Source organism: Onychomys torridus, chromosome 11, assembly GCF_903995425.1.
Source record: "Onychomys torridus chromosome 11, mOncTor1.1, whole genome shotgun sequence".
Lineage (NCBI taxonomy): Eukaryota > Metazoa > Chordata > Mammalia > Rodentia > Cricetidae > Onychomys > Onychomys torridus.
Window position 1 is genome coordinate 44633270 of NC_050453.1, and position 23555 is coordinate 44656824.

Genomic DNA, 23555 nt, shown 5'->3' on the forward strand with positions numbered 1-23555 from the left:
TCCTTCAACAAGGCCACACATACCCCAATAAGGCCAAACCTACTCCAACAAGGCCACATCTCCTAATAGTGCCACTGCCTATGAGTCAAGCATTCAAACCGGATTCTGTGAGGGCCATTCCTATTCAAACCACCACATCGATGTATGTATACTAACCCTGTTGGGGACATGGATTTTAGTTGCCTGTTTCATCTATTAGGAAAGCAGAACAGTCAATTCCTTGTTTAGGAAAGTACCAACTAAATAAGAGAGTTGTGAAGAGAACAACCCAGTCCTAACATCTTTGGACTCTTATCTTGAACATTCTTAGAACAACAACAGTGGCTCTGATAACTTTCAACATGGAGAGAAACAATGGTGTTCATACATTGAGACACAGTCCTGCTGTGTTAGAACAAAGATTCTCACCCTCAGTATGCACAGACAGATTGTTTGAAATGTGGGAGTTCTCAGAGTGTGCTTTGGTTCTACTGTTAATTTGCACAAGTAGCATTGCAATGTGTGTGGTACAGCAGAAGTTGCTGACCCCTGGATAACATGGGCTTGGTGAGGGGCCTGTCTGGTTTGTTCCTTTTTCCTACCACATTTAGGCTTGCCTTTGCAGGAAACCAAGATTAAAAACTATGCTTCAGAAATACAAATATGCTTATTGAGAATGTCTTCTGCATTAGCCACTGCAGGATTAGGTGATGTCCAAGGCAAAGTGGTGCTTGGTTACCTGGTGTTGTAGTATGAGTGGAATTACTACTAAAAAGCTAGATGGAAGGTTCATTTCTAAGGTGTGAAAACTAAAACTTTGGAGATAGAGTGAATGTAAAAACTCTGAGGGAAATGAAATGAGTGTAGAGAGCTGCTGGTAACAAAAGACCATGGGAGTACACAGCAGGTGATAACTAGAGTTCAGAAGGTCAACCCTTCAGAACTAAGGGTCCTGTTAGAGGAAACAATTATGCAAGGCGTTATGGAATTACTGCCTTTTGAATGAATTGGCTGTTTCTTGTTGTAAACTTCTTGTGCAATAACAGCTATAATTCTCCCCATTTACCATGCATTTCCATGTTGTATCTATATATAATCTCACAATTGCCTCTCAATGTTACAGGCACAACTTCCCCTATACATTTAGGGTAATTGGATAACTTTCCCCAGCTGTGTTTACTTTTCACTAACATACATCTGGCCAGGGCCATTCTCCAGACAAAAATTTTTCAGCTAAGATACCTTTTTATCCAAGGACAAGTGCAGATAGATAAACATTAGCTCATCTCACCCATAGATAGAGAAAATAACCACTAGCAATTAAATCTTCAACTCCTTGTCTTCATCCCAGTTTATTTACACAAGACTTTTTAGAATCCCCTAATTGATCTTAGCCTTTAGTTGACTCTACCATAGAACTCCGCTTTAGTCATTCCCCCTTTTGGGTTGTAATTGGAAGCTGACAATTATTGCTTTGTTTGTGGATCCTTATCACCTCTCTCTGTGACCCTGAAAACTTCAAGCCTGGAATTGCTTTGCCAAAGAATTACTGCTTATGTATGTATTCCAGTTCCCCCACAGCACTTGGGGAGTTGATTTAGAAGAACAAAGATGAGAAAGAACTAAGTTTAGAAAAATGAAAGTACAGTGGAAGAAGGGACAGAGAGGAGCTAGGTATGAGAACAGAAAAGAAACTGTAGACAGAATTTATTTAGAAGAATAAAGTGACTGGACTAAAGAACTCAGTGTGCTTAGATTCATTTGATATCCCTCAGATCAGTATCCTTAGCTGCTTGTAACTTTTGTTCTGGACTCTGATAGAAATCTCGTCGGGGCAGGCACCTGGGGAGAAATTGTTAAATGAGTATCCTTTATAACTCCCAACAGCTCCAAATGATGGTGCCACATAGTCAAATACATAGTTAGAGTTTTCCTGCCTGGCCCACAGTCAGGATAAATCTCTCTCACCGGCCAGGCCCATAGACACTCAGAACCAACCAAGTAAAGACACAGAAACTTACATTGTTTACAAACTATATGGCCGTGGCAGGCTTCTTGTTATCTAGTTCTTCTATCTTAAATTAACCCATTTCTATTAATCTATACTTTGCCACTTGGTTCGTGGCTTACCTGTACTTTTACATCTTCATTGTCTTGGCGGTGGCTGGCAGTGTCTCTTTCTTCACCTTCCTCTTCCCAGAATTCTCTTCTCTCTTGTTCTACCTATACTTCCTGCCTGGCCACTGGCCAATCAGAATTTTACTTACACAGAGCGATATCCACAGCACAAATAGGAAAATCAGAAACAATGACACGTTTTACATCCAGTTTCTGTTTTGTGTTGTGTTTAGAGAAAGGAGGATGGAAAGGATGTGGTTTTAGTTTGTGCATATTGAATGAAGGATTTCCAAGGCAATAAGAACAGATTTAAGGCCTCATAATGGATATAGATTGAAAATGTGGCTGAGAGAGATAATAACGTTTTGTACAAGTCAGAGCCCTTCAAGGACAGTTAAAGAAAACCTAGAGCTGACTTAACATGATTGAAAGGGAAATAATCCTTTCAAAATTCCTTCCTCAGCAGCAAGGTATATGTGAACCTATAATAAAAAACTTCATACCTCTCATGTCTATATCGCCCATGCAGCCTTGGGAGAGAGAAGAAATGCACTTTGGCTGCTGCTTAAGCCCTAGTCATTAAGTTTAAGACCTGAGATGAATTATACTATAGAATTCTGTAGAGAATGAGAAGGCCGTATTATGTGTTTAAGAAAATAATTTTAAAGATTTATTTTATTTTAATTGTGTGTGTGTGTGTGTGTGTGTGTGTGTGTGTGTGTGTGTGTGATCATGTGAGTACAGGTGTGCCGTGGAATAATATTTTTGTACACTGTGAAGATTTGTCATTTTTTTAATAAAAAACTAAACAGCCAATAGCTAGACAGGATTTTCGGGGCAGAGAAGATGCTAGGAAGAAGAAGGGCAGAGACATGGGAGTCACCAGTCAGAGACAGAGGAAGCAGGAAAGCAGCATGGGCAGTACAGAGTAAAGGTAATAAAGCCATGAGACAAAAAGTAAATTAATACAAACAGGTTAACTTAAATTATAAGAGCTAGTTAGAAACAAGCCTAAGCTATTGGCTGAGCTTCCACAATTAATGATAAGTTTCTGTGTTGTTATTTGAGAGTTGGCAGGAGAGACAGTAAAATCCACCCCCACAGGTGCCTGAAGAAGGCTTCAGAGCCTTCCCAGCTGGATTTATAAGCTGTTGTTTTGTGTTTTGCCTGAAGTGCGTGCTTAGAACGGAGAATTGATTTTGGGTCCTCTGCAAGAATAGTATGTGCTTTTAACTGCTGTACCATAACATTACTCCAGCCCCAAATTAAATACTTTTTAAGACTGTTAATGACTGAGAAGTTCTTTGGAAATTATTCTTTATGTGCCATTATAAACAAACCTTCCAAATGTAGTGATGGGCCAGAAGAATGAGACCCAGTTTATATTCTGTATGCTTGCTTTTGTTTAAATAAAGATGAAATTAGGCAAAAATATTCTGTGCTGGTAGAAAGCATGGTAGAAGTCACTGCTGTGGAGGGAGAGGGGAGACTCCTAAATGGGTAAGGTAGTGGTCAGCCTTTTAATTTCAGTGATGGTGTCACAGGTGGAAGTCAGGATTATGAAGATAAGCAATCTTGCCAGTTATAATCTGCTATCTTTTTGTTCTTCAGATAAGAAGTTTACTTTAATAAATGAACTAAACTGTTTATTTTTTTCATTTTTGAAACTCATGGCTAAATGGTGTTGTTGACCATACTGTCCTAGGGGCTATGGCAGCTACTCAGTTATCACAGAACACAAGCACTGAACAGACTGGCAGTCTCCAAAACTGCTGGCGATTCCCATGTCTAATTGTCATTGTTACTAATCATAAAACTTTTAAAGAAATGGCTACACTTGGAAATATTCATAGGCATGTCTTTACATAAATTCTTACTTAATAGTTGGTTATAACCTGATATTAATATACTCTTAATTATATTATAATTAATTAATCTAATATACATAATATAATTATATATAAAGTGTAATATAATTAACTAATATAATATTAATACATATCAGGTCATGAACTGATATTTAAATATTTAGTTTTTAAATAAATTTAATTTTAAATAAATAATTTAAATATTTAAATATCAGTTCATGACCTCAAACAAATTGCCAACCAGCATATCTACTTTACTTTATTCTTGGAGATGGTTTTCATGTGGCTACTTGAGAATTTATTTAATGGTTGGAGAGAACCAGTGGTGATTAACTGAACTGTGCTTAACCCAGTGTAGGACAGAATAATTCCTATAGAGAAGGCCAAAACTTTTTGTTACCCTCCTTATGCCAAATGTTTATGTGGGTGTTATTATACTGCTATTGTTTGGCTTATTCTAATCTATGTCTTAAATCCTTGGCTTTGAAATGTGTAGTGTGTATAAGAATCATCTGATTATATATTAAAAATGAAGATTTCTAAGTCAATCTGCAGATTCTGGTGGGTAATTAAGAGGCCTGCATTTTCCTTTTCTTTTTTTCCTCTCTTCTTTTTCCTCCTCCCCTTCCTTCCATCCTCCCATTTCTTCCTTTGCTCCTATGTGTTTCTGGGATGAACTCAAGGCTTTACACATTTAGACAAGGTCTCAGAACATTCCAGTCCAGTTTGTGTTTTTTACAAACCACTGCAGATGATTCTGGAAAGGTAATTCAGTGTTCTGAAACATGAGAAACACAGTTTTCACCCCACTACCACTTATGGTAAAACTGACCTTGCATTTTGGGGGTCCTCCCTTTTTGAGATTTTATTTTAATCCCTTGTTCTCAAATCAGAAAATGACTCATCAACTTTCTTTCAAGCCAGCGATTTAAATTGTTGTAGAGGTAAAATGGAAGTGAAAAGCAGTAGATGCTTTTAAAAGCAGAATTAGGAGTTCAGGAGCTGCCCTTGCTCCTGTCATGAATCACATAGTCTATGGCCTGGAGAGAGCTGAGTGATGGCCAGAGCTGTTATGACTTCAGGCTGGCGCTCCTTAAACTGCTGGCGTTTATGAGTAAGTTTTGGAGCTGTGGAATTCTGAAGCTGTTTCTGGTGCATGTAGCTTCATGTCATCTTTATAATAATAAAAATGGTCTTTATCCTACACCCCCATCATTTCTGTATATTAAGATGTAGATTAAAGGATGAGATGCAAGAGACTATCTGCGCACACTTATCTTTGCTTCATTACTTGTTTCACTGGAAATAATTTAGCTGAGCACTGGTTACTGATTAGTGGTTCAACATCAATTAATGGTTGTTAATTTACAGAATCATGAAATAGGTGTGTGGCATGCGGTGAGAGTTCTTTTCTTCCTTTTATTTTTTTAAATGCATTTCTAGGAAATTCTCTAAAGCATTGAGCTATGTTTTTGCTGTCAAAGTGGACTGATTTTCCTTTTCACAGATTCCAAGTGTACCACTATCCCATTCATTACTATAGATTATATGGGGCAGGGGGGGGGACCTGAACTTTAAAACTCACCCCTTCAAATTTCCTTTCATCCTGGAGTCTCTCCCAGGGATGCAGTGTCTCTTGGTTTACATGATGAGCAGAGATGCAGACGACAAAATCAGAGTTTGGAGCTGCTGGTAGTCTTCCATCTGACAGCTGTTCTCATCTGACCATCAGCCTTTAACATTTCAACTTCGAAGTCTTTTGCTAGGGAAGCCACAGGAGAAACTAGAAAATGTGTCACTCTTGAGGAACACTTTAAGTTACTCACTTTGACATTATTTAAAAATAAAATAAATACTGGCAAGACAGAGGGTTACCATCGAACTGGATTCTAAGGTTTCAAAATGTCTTTTGATACTTTGACATACAAAGGTGGTACTAGTATCTTTTCATATAATTTTCCTTTTATTTTGTCTAAGTTAAGATGATTTAAGCCAAGGCAAGCACTGAGAGTTTAAACTCACGGAAAATGGTCATGTTATTAATTGATACTTTCCACTTCCTTTCGCCACTTCCTTTTCCTACCTGGTTTCTTCCAGGTAACTTTACTTCTGCTTCCCTTCCCCTGTCTGCTCTGTGACCTCCTTCTTCTTCCTCTGAGACTCAGATGAAGGGCTGGAGACATGACCCAATGGTTAAGAGCACTTGCTCTTGCAGAGAACCTAGGTTTGATTCCTAACACCCACATGGTAGCTTATAACCATCCTTCACTCTAGTTCTAAGGGATCTGATGGCCTTTTCTGACCTTCATGGACACCAGCCATACATGCAGTGGACATACATACATGTAGACAAAACGTTCATACTTATAAAATAAAATAAAAACATCTTTGAAAAAAGATTCAAATATCAAGCCTCAAATAGCAATTTCCCCACCTACGATTTGACCTGATTTTTGCATAACCACCCGGGTGAGTGAGTTGGGAGTCACCAGTGTGGTGTATCTGCTTGTCTCCCATTTACTTTGGTGTTAAAATTAGGCTACTTGTTTTTGACTCACTTTCATAATTCAAATCGACAGTTTAGGGCTTGGCTCTTTATCAAAGTGAAAAAGCTTTTTGACAGGCAATTCCTAGCCATACAGTGGGAGCCTGAAAGTGTATTGAACGAACGAATGAATGAATGTTTACCATCCCTATGCCTACCCCTTCCATACAGCTTTTATGTTCTAGGGTAGGAATGCCAGTGGGTTTACTTTACTTAATCCCCTTAATATTCTGGGAAATACGTTTGAAAACACCTTCCCCCTGGCCCGCGATAAATGACCCTGTGAGAAAGGACTGACCCAGGGGGGTGATAAATAGCTGTGTTTCTTTTTACATTTTATTTTGTGTCATATGAATACTCTCTTTGAAGTTGCATATTTGCTTATACTCCACAGAGGAAAGCCTGTTTCTCTTTATGATCTTTGCATGCCATGGCTGTTCTAAATACATTCAGTTGCTTCTGGTTTGTCATCCTAAACTCTGGAGAACTGTGTAGAGAAAATGAGCAGGTTGAGGGGGCAGGACTACCCTGTGCATTTCTCTAATCACGCTTCATGGCTGCCTTGCTGTTTCTTAGCTTCTCTTCCCTGGTTTAGGGAAGTGCTGCCTTAGAAAAGATAAGAAACGCCTGTTGTCCAAAGTGGGATTTTTTAAAAAATATATTTGTGTTTTAATTTTACACACCAGCCATGTGTTCCCCTGTCCTCCCCACTCCAGCCCCTGCCCTCCCCCCAGCCCCTCCCCTCCATTCCCATTTCCTCCAGGGCAAAGACTCCCCTGGGGACTCAGCTCAACCTGGTAGACTCAGTACAGACAGGTCCAGTCCCCTCCTCCCAGGCTGAGCAAAGTGTCCCCGCATATGCCCCAGGTTCCAAACAGCTAGCTCATGCACTAAGGACACTGCCTGGGTGCCTCCCAAACAGTTCAAGCTATTCAGTTGTCTCATCTATCCAGAGGGCCTGATCCTGTTGGGGGCTCCACAGCTTTTGGTTCATAAATCATGTGTTTCTATTAGTTTGGCTATTTGTCCCTGTGCTTTTTCCAATCTTGGTCTCAACAATTCACACTCTTACAATCCCTCCTCTATCTCACCAATTGGACTCCTGGAGCTCCACCTGGGGCCTGACCAAGGATCTCTGCATCCACTACTAGATGTAAAACAAAGATGACTAGACTGCTACTCACAACTCCAGGGAGGCTACCTAGAAAACAGGACCCTAAGAAAGACACAGGGATCGCTCAATGACAGAGAAATAAATGAGATCTACATGAACAACCTGGACAAGAGTAGGGGTAATGAAGGGCAAGGTTCGAGGGAAAGAGAGCTTAGGGGAGCAGGAGATCCCAGCTGGATCAAGAACAGAAAGGGAGACCAAGGAATAATAGACCATGATAAATGAAGACCACATGAGAACAGGAAGAAGCAAAGTGCTAGAGAGGTCCCCAGAAATCCACAATGATACCTCCACTGTAGACTACTAGTAATGGTTGAGAGGAACCCTGAACTGACCTAGTCTGGTGATCGGATGGCCAAACACCCTAACTGTCATGCTAGAACTCTCATCCAGAGTGGGATTTTGTCTGTGTCATCCGAGGCTACCCTGTGTCATGTCAGCTAGACTGCATTAAAGATAAAGAGCCCTAGACCACACTTTACCTGCTCATTGCTGTTTTGGGGGTCATGGCTGAGTTTTTATAAAAGTCCTGGAAATTTATATTGCACCCTTGTCCTGAGATTTTCTGTCCTTGCCCAATGTCACATGAGCTCTGTGGTAGAAAATTAAATATAAAACAATTCCAAAGACCATTTCATTTGTGGATCTGTCTACAGTCAGGATAAAATACAGTACATGTTTTTAAAAATGTCTAATGACAAATAGAACAAAAACTATGAGCAGTATTTAGAAGAATACGTGAAGAGCATTGGTTACATTATTTGATGAGGCAGTTATGGAAAACAAGATATATGTGGATTATTTTATTTATTTTTAACCATGGAACAGTAATAGCCTTTATACGTGAGCTCTAGATGCTGACTTACTTGCTTCCTGGCTTTTGCCCCTTTGGTCTTCCTCAGAACTCTTGATCCTGCCTTGCAGTGTGTGGCCATCTACTTACCATACTGACCCGACGCTGATGAGGTGCAGGCAGGAAGCTTGTCTTACTGGATCTGTTCTTCCATAAGACTGCCAACTCTACCACTCTTTCTTTTCATTTATGCCTTTTCCTTAATTTTCTGTGATCTCCTTTTGCTTAAAATCTACCTCCTCAGGAGTCAGGCTGACCCTCTTCTTGCAGTCTAAGAAGAGAGAGCAGTGGGACACACACCACTGTCTATAAGGTGTGCTGTCAGTGAGCACCACACAGTTACTCATGAGGGTCTTGGCGCAGACCAACTCATTATTAGATATGTTGTAAACAATGTCAGTGAACCTTATTTTGTGAGTATAACACAAAGATGTTATAGGTAAAGTTTGTGAGATCCTATTGCAGGGCATGGACCTTATTCCTTCCTCAAACTTGAACTATGTACTAGGAATCAGTCAGCATTGGTAGCAGGATAAGCCAGCTTACAGTCCCTTTTTCTCTGCTAAGGCTCTCTCTTGATCCCAGTCTTCCAATACTTGTGCCAGTTGTCCTGGAGATACCCATTGCTTGTTGTTATTTCCTTGCCTCTCTTTGTTCGGCTCTTCTTCCCATAGAAATCTGTGTTTTATAATCTCTCTCTTATTTCGTAGGGACAAGATGTCATTAAGGCCTTGACTGCTGTAATTAGATGACCCAAGTTCAAGATCTTCCATTGATGATTAGCAGTAGGACAGGATAGACTGTATGACACCTCTCAGTTCCTGTTCATTTCATGATATGTACTAAAATATAGTACTCACTGTACTGTAATGTGAGATTTAAATGAAATAAATGTGTACTGAAGACAACTATCAAGAACTATCAAGGACTACTGGTATTTGTGGTTATCAATTACAATGGCCATGTGGGGAAGGATGTGTTAAAGAAAAGTGGCAGGCCTTATGTTTCATTATGGCAGGCTTTTACTGCCAGATTCTGAAAGTATAAAGGGAAGATATGGTTTTTGTCCTCAAGCTACATATGGTCTCCTAGGATAAGACAGGCATATCGTTTCATACATACAAGTAAGTATGTATAAAGTATAAAAGTATAAACAATGCTGTAAGATTATCAAAGGAATTAGTGGACTCATGGAAGAGCGAACTCTTGAGTCTCTTAGCTAAATATAAATGTAGTGGGAATAATGTAAAATAGCTCCTCTACACACAGCTGTTCTTTGTATTTAAAGGAACACACATTGGCATGACTCAAGTGGACTTGTATGTGACACAGAAAAGGCTTTCATTTTTGAAGATTATAATTTGAGCAAATACTGCCGTAATAAGTACAGGCTGACTGCTCGTAGGAATGCTGCCTCTTAGAGCTGCCCCAGGTGACCTGGCAACAGCAGTCCCCTTCTCACATTGACTTTGGTCAGGTTGTTCGGTAAGCAAAAGAACAGGATGATTCTAATGGAGACAGACATCAGGATCTTGAGTCTGTGATCTTGTTACCATCATGGTCCCGGGTTGAGGGTCATGCTGTAGGGTTAGGTGAGTGAGGTTCCTGTCATTGTGGGGTAACTGGATCAAGCAAGAGGCTGGCCCTCAAGATGCGTGGATTTCTGAGTAGATTGCTTTATAAATGATCCTTCTCATTGATCTGTAGTGGAAGGAAGGGGCAGACTATGTGAAATGTCTATAACCGGTGATGTTCTGTTGCATCTAATCACATTTTGTGTCTATATAGACATGCAGACTTACTGGAAATAAACTAACAACTTCGAAAACAAAAGGCTGGGGACCATGAATGACATTTTTCCTCCCTTCTTGTTCATTTACTGCCCGTAGTTGACACTCCAGATCCTTATGTGGAACTCTTCATCTCCACAACCCCTGACAGCAGGAAGAGGACAAGACACTTCAATAATGACATAAACCCTGTGTGGAATGAGAGCTTTGAGTTCATTTTGGATCCTAATCAGGAGAACGTTTTGGAGGTAAGTGAGTCATCTGGGGGCTGTGGACGGCGCTCATTCCTGCAGAGAGAGACGGCTTGTCTCTCCCCTTCTCCTTTCTTTCCCCTCAATTTGCTGTGGCTGCCTGTGAGCTGGGTGCCATGCTCGCCGGGCCTCTAGATAGTACGCGTGAAGTTATGCGAGTGTCTGTGTGGAGTTTCAGGATATTTGTGCACTTTGGAGAAGATGTATTTTCTGTTCTGAAGATGAAATTTTTAAAAAAAATACAGAATGTACATGTTATCACTTGCTTTTAAGATAGACTTATGTGGAATTTTTTCTTTAAAGTGGTTGTATTGGTTTTCTATATTAATTTCTTTTCCATATTTCAAATCCTAGAAAGAATAACACTCCATTTTTGTAAATAATGGTCAATTAGAAGTATGTAAATTTTTTTCTTTAGATGGAAATGTCATATTGAGAAGGAAAAAGTTGAAAATATTGTTATGTGTTAAATATTGAGACCTCTAGGGGATGTGAGCAGAGTTCAGTTGTCTAGAACGGACTGTAATTAAAAACAAAACAAAAACATAAGGACCTTAAGGGATTGTGAAATACTAAATACTTTAGATTTTTTAAATTAAATTTTTTTGAGATAGGTTCTTGCTTCCATGTCTGGCTGGCATGGAACCTGCTGTGTAGACCAGACTGGCCTCAACCACTAGATATCAGTTCACCCTGCCCCTTGAGTGCTGGTATTAAAGATTTCGTGTAACTTCACCTGGCCCAGGACATTATTTTTTTTTAATGTGATAAACAGTTTTTAGTATTTTGTTTTTTGATTTTATGTGTAGAGTTTTTGCCTGCATGTATGTCAGTACACTATGTGCATAAAATGCCCCATGGAAGTGAGACCAGGACCTGAAATTCCCTAGAAGTGGAGTTACAGATAGGTGTGACCCACTGTGTGGGTGCTGGGAATTGAACTTAAGCCCTTTTGGGAAAACAGCTAATACTCTTAACTGCTGTAGTCCTACCCGCCGCCACCACCCTATGATGGACCTTTTAGATAAGATTCCTGGAAACTACTCACACTCTCTTTTGCTTTCTAGATCACATTGATGGATGCCAATTACATCATGGATGAAACCTTAGGCACAGCTACATTTCCTGTATCCTCTATGAAGGTGGGAGAGAAGAAAGAAGTCCCTTTTGTTTTCAACCAAGTAAGTGCCAGCAGAAGCACTTTCTACTCCATGTTCATTATCCGTTGATTTATTTTAGGAAGTTGGGTCTAATGCTTGGGTACCTCTACTTCTTTATAGGATGCTTCAGCTTTCATTATTCAGTCTGCCCACTTCCTTCCCGTTCTTACCTTGTGCTTTCTTGCTGTTATTCTTTGAGGTGCTGAGGTAGGGACCCAGGACCTTACACAGGTTAAGCAAACACTTTACCATTGACCTGTATCCGGAGATCCCTATGCTAAACTCCTACCATTAAATATATAAACCTTGATGGAGCTGGTAACTACTATAAGACATTAAATTAAGCAATAGCTCTGAACTCCACAGGACGGCCCACCAATACAAAACATTTGGGATAATAAGACATTTCAAAATGCAATCTATTCCAACATTGTGTGCTACTTTGTTGGAACATGTACTATTGCAATTATAAACACACACACACACATAATATTGGATATGCTGCTATAGATTAAGCATCTCTAAGGAAATATTTTGTTTCAAGTAACTATGACCACTTCAGAGAAAGGTCAGAGGAATGGTGTTGGGTTATTCTTCTTACGTTTATACTTTCTGGTCTGTCATAGTTTGGTAGTTATTTATGAATTTACAAAAGCCTTGGGAAAATGATTTATGCAGAGCAAACTCATTGTATCTTAATGTATGATAAGTGTGTAAGAAACAAATTAGAGAATTTGTGATGAGACATGTCATTGATTGGTGGGCCAGTTAAAACATTTTGTTATGTCCAAGGAAACACCATTTTCACTCATCCTTAGAATGACTTCAGGTTTCTCTACTTACCCAAACCTCTTTGCCTTAACTCTCAGCTCCTCTATGTTTCCTGTCCTATCATAAGCTCAGATGACTTCTTCCCATTTGATCCCCCTGGAGAATCTGTGGTGTTTCCTGGTACTAACTTATTTATATTGTCCAATTTATCAAATTCCAGTGGTAATAAAATTATATAGGCTAAGAGAAGTGAAATGCTAATTATATGTGCCTGCAGAATCTATACATAACTTATGTGCACACCATGGGTGTGCACTTACTTAGAAGTTAACTTGAGATCAAAGATTTCTTGAGTAGTCCACATGATCTGATCACCCAGAGAATTTGAGAAACTCCTATCTATGCATTCCCCACAGGTCCTTTCCCTGATCACTCATTATAAACATTTATCAAAAATCTACAATGTACCAGTCATTGTGTTTGTACAAGGCATATGAGAAATAATATACAGGAAACTTTTTCCTCAATTATCTTCCTCTGAGGTAGAGGTGATATTGGAGTGGTGATGGGAAGTAGAAGGAGGTGGATGTGTGTGTGTGTGTGTGTGTGTGTGTATATGATAATAAATCACTATGCACGGAGATAAATATCAGTGAGGTATGTATGGAGTTTAATGAGAGGGCAGAATAAAGGAAGTTTGTTTTGTGAGATGAGGCCCCAGGTCATTTGAACAGTTTGAATAGTGAACATAGTGGTTAACACTTAGACATTTGCAGGAGGTCCATTTGGCCTTTGAATTCCTTATTATCTTTTTCAGGAAATTTAGTAGTTCCTTTGTGACTCATCTTATTCATCTATAAAAATAGAGATAATATCTTATAAGGGATTTATAACGATAACTATATATACATTAAAACAATGAATATCATATAAATTTAATTATAACTTGTTATATTTTATTGCATAAAATACAAACTATACATCATTTAGATAGTTTAAATATTAATTATATTGTGCATTCTAGATTATGTATGCAATGGTAATTAAAACACGTAAGTAGTAAACATGCTGTATGCATGCATACATGCCATACTTACAGCAGAGGCTGGTGCGTATTAACCACTATATATGAATGTGTTTTGTTTTTGTTGCTGGTATCACTTGAGAAGAGAATTTTGTTTTAGGGGGCAGAGAAATAGTTTAGAGCATTCTCGATAGAAGCAATTGCAAAAGTGTAGTCTTGAAAGGAGGGAGCAAGATGAGGCAAGTTAAAGGCTTGCCAGGTACACAGTGTGAGTGCAGAAGTGGTCAAAAACATCTAAAGGTCCTGCCTGGGATTTTAATAAAGGTCTGTTGAGAGCTTTGTAAGCACAGATTAGCCTTTCCAAAATAGGTCTTTTATTTTCAATACCGAATCAAAAACTGATTATGAAAGAAGCCATTACAGAGAAAAAAGTATATCCCCTCTCCGTCTGTCATTTCCTATGGCTAAGTTGTATAAGCCCTGAGCTCTGAAGAGGCTTTCTACATTCCTGAATTCAAAGTAGGTTATGTAATTGCTTTCCTTAGTGTGTCTGGGAAAATAGTTAGCCAAAGAGCTTTTCTTCATTACTTTTCTCTCTGGAGTCTCTTGCAGTTTGTATTTGAAAGCGGTCCTGTGAGTTAATGAACTGGGCTGGTCACTGAGAGAAGGGGAATTGTTGGTTGAGTGAAGAGTCTGGGGCTCTTTCTTGGATCATGTGGGAGTGCCCTATGGGAGTCTTGCCTTCCTCTTCATTTCCGGAGATAGGATCTGCCCTAGGTGGGTGGTTTTCTGTCTGTAATGCTTACAGACATGTAAGAGAGAATGAGCCACCAGGGAATGCTGGGAGACTGCAGACTTAAATAAACCTTGAAGATGGTTGTGACAATATGATATAATAAGAAGAACACTTGGCCTTGGTGATAAAGTACAAAACTTACAAGCCAAAACATTACTAGCCAAAGTTCCCTCAAACTTTTGGCATCTGCAAGTTAATTTGACTCAACAGAGTGGTGTCTGTGACCAGGAGACAGCTGGAAAATCAACACAGACCTCCAACTGGACATGAGCTGACTCCCAGCGACAGTTCTGGCCGTTTGTGGATTTGGAACCTGGAATCTTGTCTTGACACTGTTCTCCTTCCACATGTCTGAATTATCATTTGCTTCCTCTGAGTCTCATTTTCATGTTTAAAATGAGGGCTTAGAACGCATTATTCTCTAGCATAGTTCATTTGACAGCATTCCCACCCAAAAACCCTTACAATTCTTCTTGTTTCACAGATATTAAAAATAAAAAAAAAACAGCAAGAGTAAAACTCTTTTATTTGCATATTATCTAATTTCAAAATTCTGACTTTGTCTGTGGAATGACAAGCTTCAGTAGGAGGAGAGTGTGAGTTCTTATGGAAGCCTGAAACTTGCTAAGTATTGGAGAGGCATGGAGGTCCATTTTCCAGAACCCAATAATCTGTTTGAGAAGTAGGTAGTCATGTGTAAAGTCACGAGGAATAGGTGAGGAGCTTGTGTGTCCCGTGTGACTTGCTTCCTGGTAAACAAGCAGCAGAGGACGTGATGGGAAGTGTCCTCAGATTCTTGTAAGGTTGGTAAAGAGGCAACAGTGAGCAAGTGAATAATCAGTCAACACCAGCTAGTGATCAGTATCAGGAAGAAAATTCCATAAAGCCAGGTAACAGAGCTGGGGGTGATGGCACACGCCTTTATTGTGAGTGCTGGGGAGGCTGAAGCAGGAAGGTAATGATTCTTGGGCCAGTGTGGCCTGCATAGGCAGCTTCTATATGAAAAAGGAAAAAAAGGGGCTGGGGAACTAGCTCAGTGGGTAAAGGCACCTGCTGCCGAGCCTAACAACCTGCGTGCGATTGCCCTAAGAACCACCTGGTGGAGGAAGATAAGTAATTTCTTCCAGTGGCCTCTCACCTTCACATCTAAGTGCTTGTGGCACATGGGAGACCATATGCGCGCACACACACACACACACACACACACACACACACACACACACACACGCACACACACGCACACCACAATAAATAGATAAAATATAAACTAGCACCACCACCCACCCAACCCTTCTGACAGCCTCACAGATAGCAGTTGGTTTGCAACGAACGTGTCTGGTTCATAGAGCCAGGAAAGAAGACCCTTGTAAAGCATTCTAACCACCACCATCCCAAGATTTTATTCTGAAGTTTTTCCTACATAAAATGTTGAAGTATTTCTACAGTGAACAAACACATACCGACCATCATGTTCTGAAGTTAACCTTCTCCTGCTGATTATGCCTGCCTCATATTTCTTCATCTCTTCACTAATCCATCAGCAGATCCCTTCGGGTACATTTTATAAACAGATGGCAGACAGCACAATACTTGACTGCTAAGCACTTCAGTATATCACTAAGTACCATTCAGGATTGATGTACGACCATTTTAAGTGCCATGTGCCTAGTACAGAAAATATGTGCCTAGGGTTAAAGGGATAAGTCACTCATCTATTAGTTCATTCATTTTTTACAAAAATGGTCCCATTCTGTAATTAACATTCTACACTGTGTTTGTTTGTCATCCATTCACAAGTAACCACTGAACACCCAGCAACGTGCAGTCACTCTTTGGCTACTGATTTCAAACATGAGCAAACAAGCAAGCATCTTTGTCCTTACGGAGCTAATAGTCTGTGTAGCAAACCAGATGAAAAGCAAGTTACAACAGGGAGAGATGCTTCTGTTAGTGAGAGCAGCAAATGCTACACAAACCAGGGAAGAAGAATGAAGAAGTCTGCATATGTGTGTAGTGAAGAGGGAGGGTAGCAAATGACACTCCAGAAAATGCGGCTAAGAAAGGAAGAGGCTCAGGGTGGAAGATATCCGAGGTAGGAAGACCCTTCCTATAGTTTCAGCGTATTTTCCTAGGGTTCCAGGGCTGGGAACGTGCAGCAGTGTTGATAGGTGGAAGATTAGAGCTGTGAAGATGTGGGGCTTAGTCGGAAGTATGTCATTGTGGGTACTACTCTGGAAAGGGATTGATGCTGGCCATCCTTGGGGGTTGAGGAATTGTTCAATGAACCCAGCTAGTGCCTCCACACTTTCTGGTCCCCTGCTTTTGAGGCTATCTCTGGGTGTTTCAATTGTTTCTGTACCATCTGTCACAAGGCCTTCATGGGACATCCTGATTTGGACTTTCAGCCTCTTAAACTATCTACACTCTGCAAACCTGTGTTCTTTATAACGTACCTCGATACCGTGGTTATAATAACAGTAAACTGACCAGTGTTGTTTAAAAGCCCAGATTGTCTGGCAGGCTACCTAGCTGCCAGAAGGAGGATGGTTCCAGTACACAGAGAGAAGAGTAGAAAGAAGAGCAAGAAACTAGATCCAAAAGGGACAGAAGACAGTATGTTACAGCCATTGTCGGTAGCAGGGATATCCAAGGTTCAGCTTATCCTTGCTGAAAAACATGGCCAAGGTAACTCACTCACAGAGTGGAGTTCTCATCAGAATGACCTCAGGGACTGCCCATGGAAAGCCATCATCTTAGATGGGCACAGCAAGTTCAGGAAGCAGTTTCTAGCTAAAGATAACGCAGAGAGAATTGATGCTTACAGGAAGAGCAGGTTCCGTGGCTCCGAACCCAGCGGTACGTACAGGCCAGATGGAAGAGTTGTGAGTGGTGAGTCACTGCAGGTTTGTGCCCAGGTAATAGGAAACTGAGAGCAAGCAAGGTTAGGGTTTTTTTGTAAGAAAGAGTTAGCAAGGAAAAAGTTACCATGTAAGACATTGAGTGTAGAGACTGTTGTGAAAAAGGTGGATACCCTAAGTGCTTCCCTGGAAAGCGACTAGAATAACAATGCGCAGTGGCAGACACTAAGAAAGCCTTTCTGTTATCAGCTCTAATGTGTAAGAGTTGAGTCAGGCAATTTCTTGGTAAGGGTGAGGGCTGTTGTGTTGGAAATTGCTGTTGGAAGTTCTTCCCTAGACTATGACTTATCATTCAACTTAACTTCCTCCAGAACACTGTGTTTTGAGGATGAAGTCAGGTGTAGAGCTAGGTCCACAGTTTTTGGTGCAACTGGCGCCTTTCAAGTCATGGTTGGGCTGTACTGTTGTAAGTAGAACTTAGAGAGCACTGTATTGGTTACCCAAGAGCAGCTAGACAGCCTGCATCTTGTCATCCTAGTCTCAGGGCCAGGGGCCTTGGGCTTGTTGGAGTTTGTGTTTTGTGAGTGATTAGCTTGAGCGATGGCATCTACCCCTGATACTCCACATCCTCATCTAGGAAGCAGGGTTACATCTAGTTCCCACCTCTGAGGGCTGTGGTTATGGTTAAGCATGTTAATATTGAGAAATGGTCCAGCAATCACCAGATACATATTACATATGCTCATTATAACTGTAACTGATTCAATTCAACTAAACGTGAATCACATGCTTCATGGAACTGATTTAGCTGGATATTAAACTTAATTGTTTGTCTTTATTGACCTAAAGGAACTTAGTGTTGAAACAAAGGTGGAGTTGAATTTAGCAACTATTTGTTTTATAATGATTCAGGCAACTCTAGTCACTCGTTCCTGAATTTATGAAATACAGTTTTTAGGTTATAATAGCCTATTTTTGTCCTAAAAGATCTGTATCAGTGGTTCTCAACTTCTTAAAGCTTCGACCCTTTAATCTAGTTCCTTATGTTGTGGTGACCCCCTAGTCATAAAACTGTTTTCATTGCTACTTCATAACTGTAATTTTGTTACTGTTATGAATCATAATGTAAATATCTGTGTTTTCTGATGGTCTTGGGTAACCCCCGTGAAAGAGTCATTTAACCCCTACAGGGTCAGGACTCACAGATTGACAACCCCTGTTCTGTTCAGAAGTTAGTTGGATCTGTGTAGATGAAGTAGCCCACTTCAAACAAACCACGAAAATGCTGCAGTTTGGAAGCTGGTCAGAGAAATTACACTTCTTTATTTCTTTAGATAAAGTATGTTTGTTTTGGCCAATGCTGGGGCCTCAGGTTTATGCTATGCTTTAATTTTCTATCTTTATTTGGAAGTTAGTATTATTGCTTAGATATAGCCACATTTCATGCTTCTATGGCATTTGTCTAATTTTGGCTAATTGCTTTCATTGTTGATTAGTCATGATTATGACTTAAAAATGATCTCCTTGGAAGAGGTAGTGGGTACAGCTTTAAAACAGTAGGAGTTTGGAGCTTGGGTTCAGGATGTCGTTAGCGTCAGGGTGGTTTCGTTGAAGAACTGTCTTATGTGGTCAGACACTCTAAGTTAGGTAGTTCAGGAGACAAAATGGAGTTTGGAGGAAAATCAAGATAGTACAGAGGCCCAGATTGTGGTGTTCAGCAGGGTTTTCTGGTTGTACAGTGTATGCAGAAGTGATACATTTAGTAGAAGTCATACTTTTCAAATTGCAAATTATTTTCTTTAAAAAAATATAAACACTGGAGATGGAAACCAGGGCTTAGGCATGTTAGGCAAGACCTTTACCACTGAGCTGTAGCTGCAGATTTTTAAAATTTACCATTTTCTTTGGTCAGCAGGAGGACAATACCAGTACCATTTCCATCCCATTGTACCACCGACAGCAGAGACAACCAGTGCTTTTCAGGGCACTTCTAAAGTGAGCTGGTGGGCTAGGTGCGTTCAGTGCATTCGATTTATGGTTCCTTTGTCTTAACAGGTTTATCACAGTCGTACATTGATGACACAATTTCATGAAAAGTAAGGGAATCAGTGGCTAAGATCTTGTACTGGCTAGTTTTATGTCAACTTGGCACAGGCTAAAGTCATCTGAGAGGAGAGAACCTCAATTAAGAAAGCACCTCCCTACGATAAGGCTGCAGGCAAGACTGTAGGGCATTTTCTTAATTAGTGATTGATGAGAGAGGGCCCAGCCCATGGTGGGTGGGGCCATCCCTGGGTTCTGGGTCCTATAAGAAAGCAGCCTGAACAAGCCATGGTGAGCAAGCCAGTAAGCAGCTCTGCATCAGCTCCTGCCTCCAGAATGCTGCTCTGTTTGAGTTCCTGCTCAGTTTGATTTTCTGCTCTGACTTCCCCCAGTGATGGAAGTATAAGCTGAACTTACCCTCTCCTCCCTGAGTTGCTTTTTGTCATGGTATTTCATCTCAACAAAAGTAGCCCTCACTAAGACAGATGTAAAAAACATCAGACAGTCTTCATGTAGGGTATAGTAAAATGTAGGTCAAATAATCCCTGGCTTTAAGACAGAATGCATTTTTATTTGGGGCTAGACACTAGAGTGAATCTTCTCTTATCTCTACAATAGACAACTTGGATTACAGGGTATTTTAGAATATTCCTGCATTCTTGGGCCCTGTATTGGGCAGTAAGTTCTATCAAGGGAGTTTAACATAATCAGCTACAAGCTGTAGTGTAGTACCTAGCCACAGTGTTTGAAGAATTTTATTTATGTGAAAAACTAATGAAAATAGTAAAGTTTAAGAGACAAAGCTAGAGAGACCAAGGATTACCACAGGGAGAAAAATGGCTTGCTGGTAGTGTTATAAGAAACTGGTTATTGTATGAAAGCTATTTATTAAAGCGCTCTTCATAATTCCCACTGGTGTCCACATTTGGTAAAAGATTAAGTTGAGGAATTGTGAGATCATAGGGGATAAAGAAGAACAAGCCACAGGAAAAAACAGTGTAGTTTCTTCATCTTTAGGGATCGCCTAGGGTATACTCTGGATGACAGTTGTCCCACTTTCTTGAGTCATAGTAGATTCCTGGTAGGAAATACTAATTTTGTGTTAGTCAAGTTTTATGCATTAGAAATGGTATTTATGAGTGTTTCCTTGTTGGGTCTACTTCACACTGGCGGAGTTGCAGTCCCCAGTCTTCACTCAGAATACCCTTCCTTGTCAGATTCATATTTTCTTCTTCCCAGGATGGAATTACAAGCAGGGTATTTCAGCCCAGTTCTTAGTAAAAGTGACTCTGACCCTTCAATTTTTCATTTTGTTGTCTTGCACGGGTCATGTATATACAGAGACACTGAAAATATCATTGTCGTTTCTTTGACAGAGGTAAACAGTTGCTGAGTCAGTGTGGCAGTCATTTCCTTTGTTTTTGCCTAGAAGAAGTAAATGAGAATGAATGATTTTTTGAAAGGAAACAATACAAATATTAAGATATGGATACTTGACTACATGGATCTTTTCATTGTAATAGCTTAGAAGTACCCCTTTGTTACTAGATACCATATTTACTGTTTGAGTTTTATTCTTTCAACATATTCAAGAGAACCAGTGGCTTAGGTACATTTAAAATTATGTTAAAGTCTGAAATGTATTCCTTTAAACAGTAGTTTCTCTACTCCAGTTCCATTTACTTACTCTGACTGAACATGTTCCATGGTAGATGTCAAAAATTCTTCTACACAGGATGGAATGCAAAGAAGAGAGGTTTTTAGTTTCCACAAGAATGCATAACTGGTGCAGCCTGGTTCTGTAATTCTTAGAGGAATTTGAGTTCTAACTTGTTATGGCCCCTTGTTATGAATCATGGGCTTGGGGGCTGCCTGGGAGATTTGGTCCTCCTTCTTTCTAACCCTCTGACCTACAATATGGAAAAAAGCTCCCAATGAAGAGCCATTTGCAGTGTGTGGGAAGAAGCTTCAGTCATTATTTAATGCCTCACAGGAAGTACATATTTTTGTGGCTGTTTTAGGTGAATGACATGTTCCAGGTAAAAGATGTAGAGATTGTGAGTATCACATTTCCCAGCAAGTCTGAACATACTGCATTGTGGTGGGGGAGGGAGGTGCAGGTAAAACTTCCTTCTGAGCTTCTGGTCCACTTGGGCAGCACAAGGAAGTGAGTGTCTGATCCATGATCAGAACTATAGCAACACATTCTGAGCCCTTCTGGGCCTGCTCTTATTCTGCCTTTCCCTTAAGAGTCTAGTCCTTTGTCTGGGATCAGAATATCTTAAGAAATACTGATGAACATGAATAGAAAAGGTATTCTCCTGGAAACACAAATACAGCCATAAACATGGCATAGCCAATTTTGGTTTTGTTTATTAAATCACTGGAGCAGTGAGGCACTGGATACCTCCAAACATTGGATATTTTAATATGTAAGTTGGTTCAGGACCTGCCAGTTGTAATTTAGCTTTTTATTAAATATTGACCCTGGTTAGGTATACATTGCATTAGAGCTTTATAAGATAATTCATTTCCTGTCCATTTCTTCATGGAGATTTGGCCCTCTAGAGAGAAATACATTAAGCCTAATCTCCTTTTAGTGGCAACTTTCATGTATTGTTCTGGAAAAACAATATACACCCAGGTACGGTGGGACATGGCTGTAATTTCAAAGCTCTGGGGTTGAGGCAGAATATTTATGAGTGCTAGGTCAGCCTAGGTTGTACAGTGAGACCTTGTCTCAAAACAAACAAACAAACAAACAAACAAACAAGCAAACGACACCCAGCAGCAGCAATAACTATTAAACAAAATAAGTATGGCCTCTGCCTGATTAGTCTTACTAAATAAACCCTGATAACACTATTCAGTACAAAATATTTTTCAAGTTCCCTGTGGGAAAGATTCTGGTTGAAATTTCCACATTGGAAATTAGGCATAATGCACTGAGATGTGGTCTATGCTCTGCTCCCATTGATAAATGGTAATTATTTTATAGCCTGTCACTCTTGATTTATGATTTGAAATATAATTCAGCTGATCATGTGTAATTCCTATTGTCCTAGAATTTTTAGAGTACTTTTTATCAGCTGTAAAAGTCATGTCTATATCTTCTTTCATAAATTAAGAATTATAAAGTTTGGCAGAAAACTATTTTTTGGGTCAGACCACCCCATAATTTTATCTCTATTAGTGATTGGATATTTTTTTGACAGGACAAGATTACCTGATATACTTCACATAATATGAGCATTCAACACATATTTATCAGCTACTCATCACTTCCAAATACTCTGCAGTGAACTATTAGTAGAAACCTATTGAAGTTCAGTGCACCGTGAAACATATGTTTATCCAGATTTTGCTATCTTTTCCTTATAAAGCCCATACTGAGACTCATCTATGAACTTACTTTTAACCTTTGCGAAGCTCCTGCTCTTTTGTCTTCTCCTCACACCTTGAACCACAAAGGTAACACATCTGATGATCTCTGGCATTTTTTGATGGTTCTAAACTCATGCCCTTCACATTTCAAGAAGCATATTGTAGATCTACACTAGAGTAGTGATGGCACAGTTGCTCCAATCTGTGTTCTTATGGTAACTGGTATAATAAAAGTAATAGCAAGATTTTAAAATTATAAAAGTAACAGCAAGATTTTAAAATTATACAGCAGCTTTCAGGACACTTTCCCATTGGTTCTTGTAACAGTCTTAAGGGATGTTATTTAGTACTGATGACATCAGTACTAATGTCAGAAGTCTTTCAATAGAGCAGAGATGTACCTTCCAGGAAGGCATCTTTTCATGCATATTTGCTCTGTGAATTTTAGCCACTCCTTTTCAAGTTAAATGAAACTTGTTTGGTTGACAGGATGCAGTTTGGTTGGCTCGCAAGTACCCTTGAGAAAGTAAAATCCAGATTCTCCCCGTGGCATTGGTAGATGTTTTGCAGAGCCTGGATCTGGGTACCCAGTAGGCACAAGTGCCCCAGTTCCACCCAACTTGTTACACACATGCACATGTGAACTGCCACCAAGGCTTTCTTTGGTTTCTTGGCTGTGGTAGACATCGAATCTGCAACCTTCAGCAACTTGTAAACAGTGCTCACAGCAGTAGTGTTGCCTTATTTGTACCTCAGCCATATTTATGTCTGATGACTAATAATCATGGGACTGAGTACTTTATTTCAGTGCGGGAAGAAAACAACAAGGCATTACTTACTTGATTTTTTTTTAAAGAAATCATAATTCTTTGACAGTTTCATTTATGTGTATAATGGATCTTTAAAAGTTCACCCCCATCTCATTGCCTCTCTCATCTCCC

General features: G+C 39.8%; 1 protein-coding gene across 2 annotated transcripts in view; it reads left to right on the top strand.

The window, feature by feature from the left end:
• Positions 1-23555, top strand: part of Pla2g4a (phospholipase A2 group IVA) — a 143735-nt gene that overhangs the window by 60654 nt on the left and 59526 nt on the right. For both annotated transcript variants that reach the window (XM_036202269.1, XM_036202270.1), the window contains 2 exons: positions 10427-10575; positions 11646-11759. In XM_036202269.1, coding sequence (XP_036058162.1) covers positions 10427-10575; positions 11646-11759 — 263 coding nt within the window. The remainder of the gene's footprint in view (positions 1-10426; positions 10576-11645; positions 11760-23555) is intronic.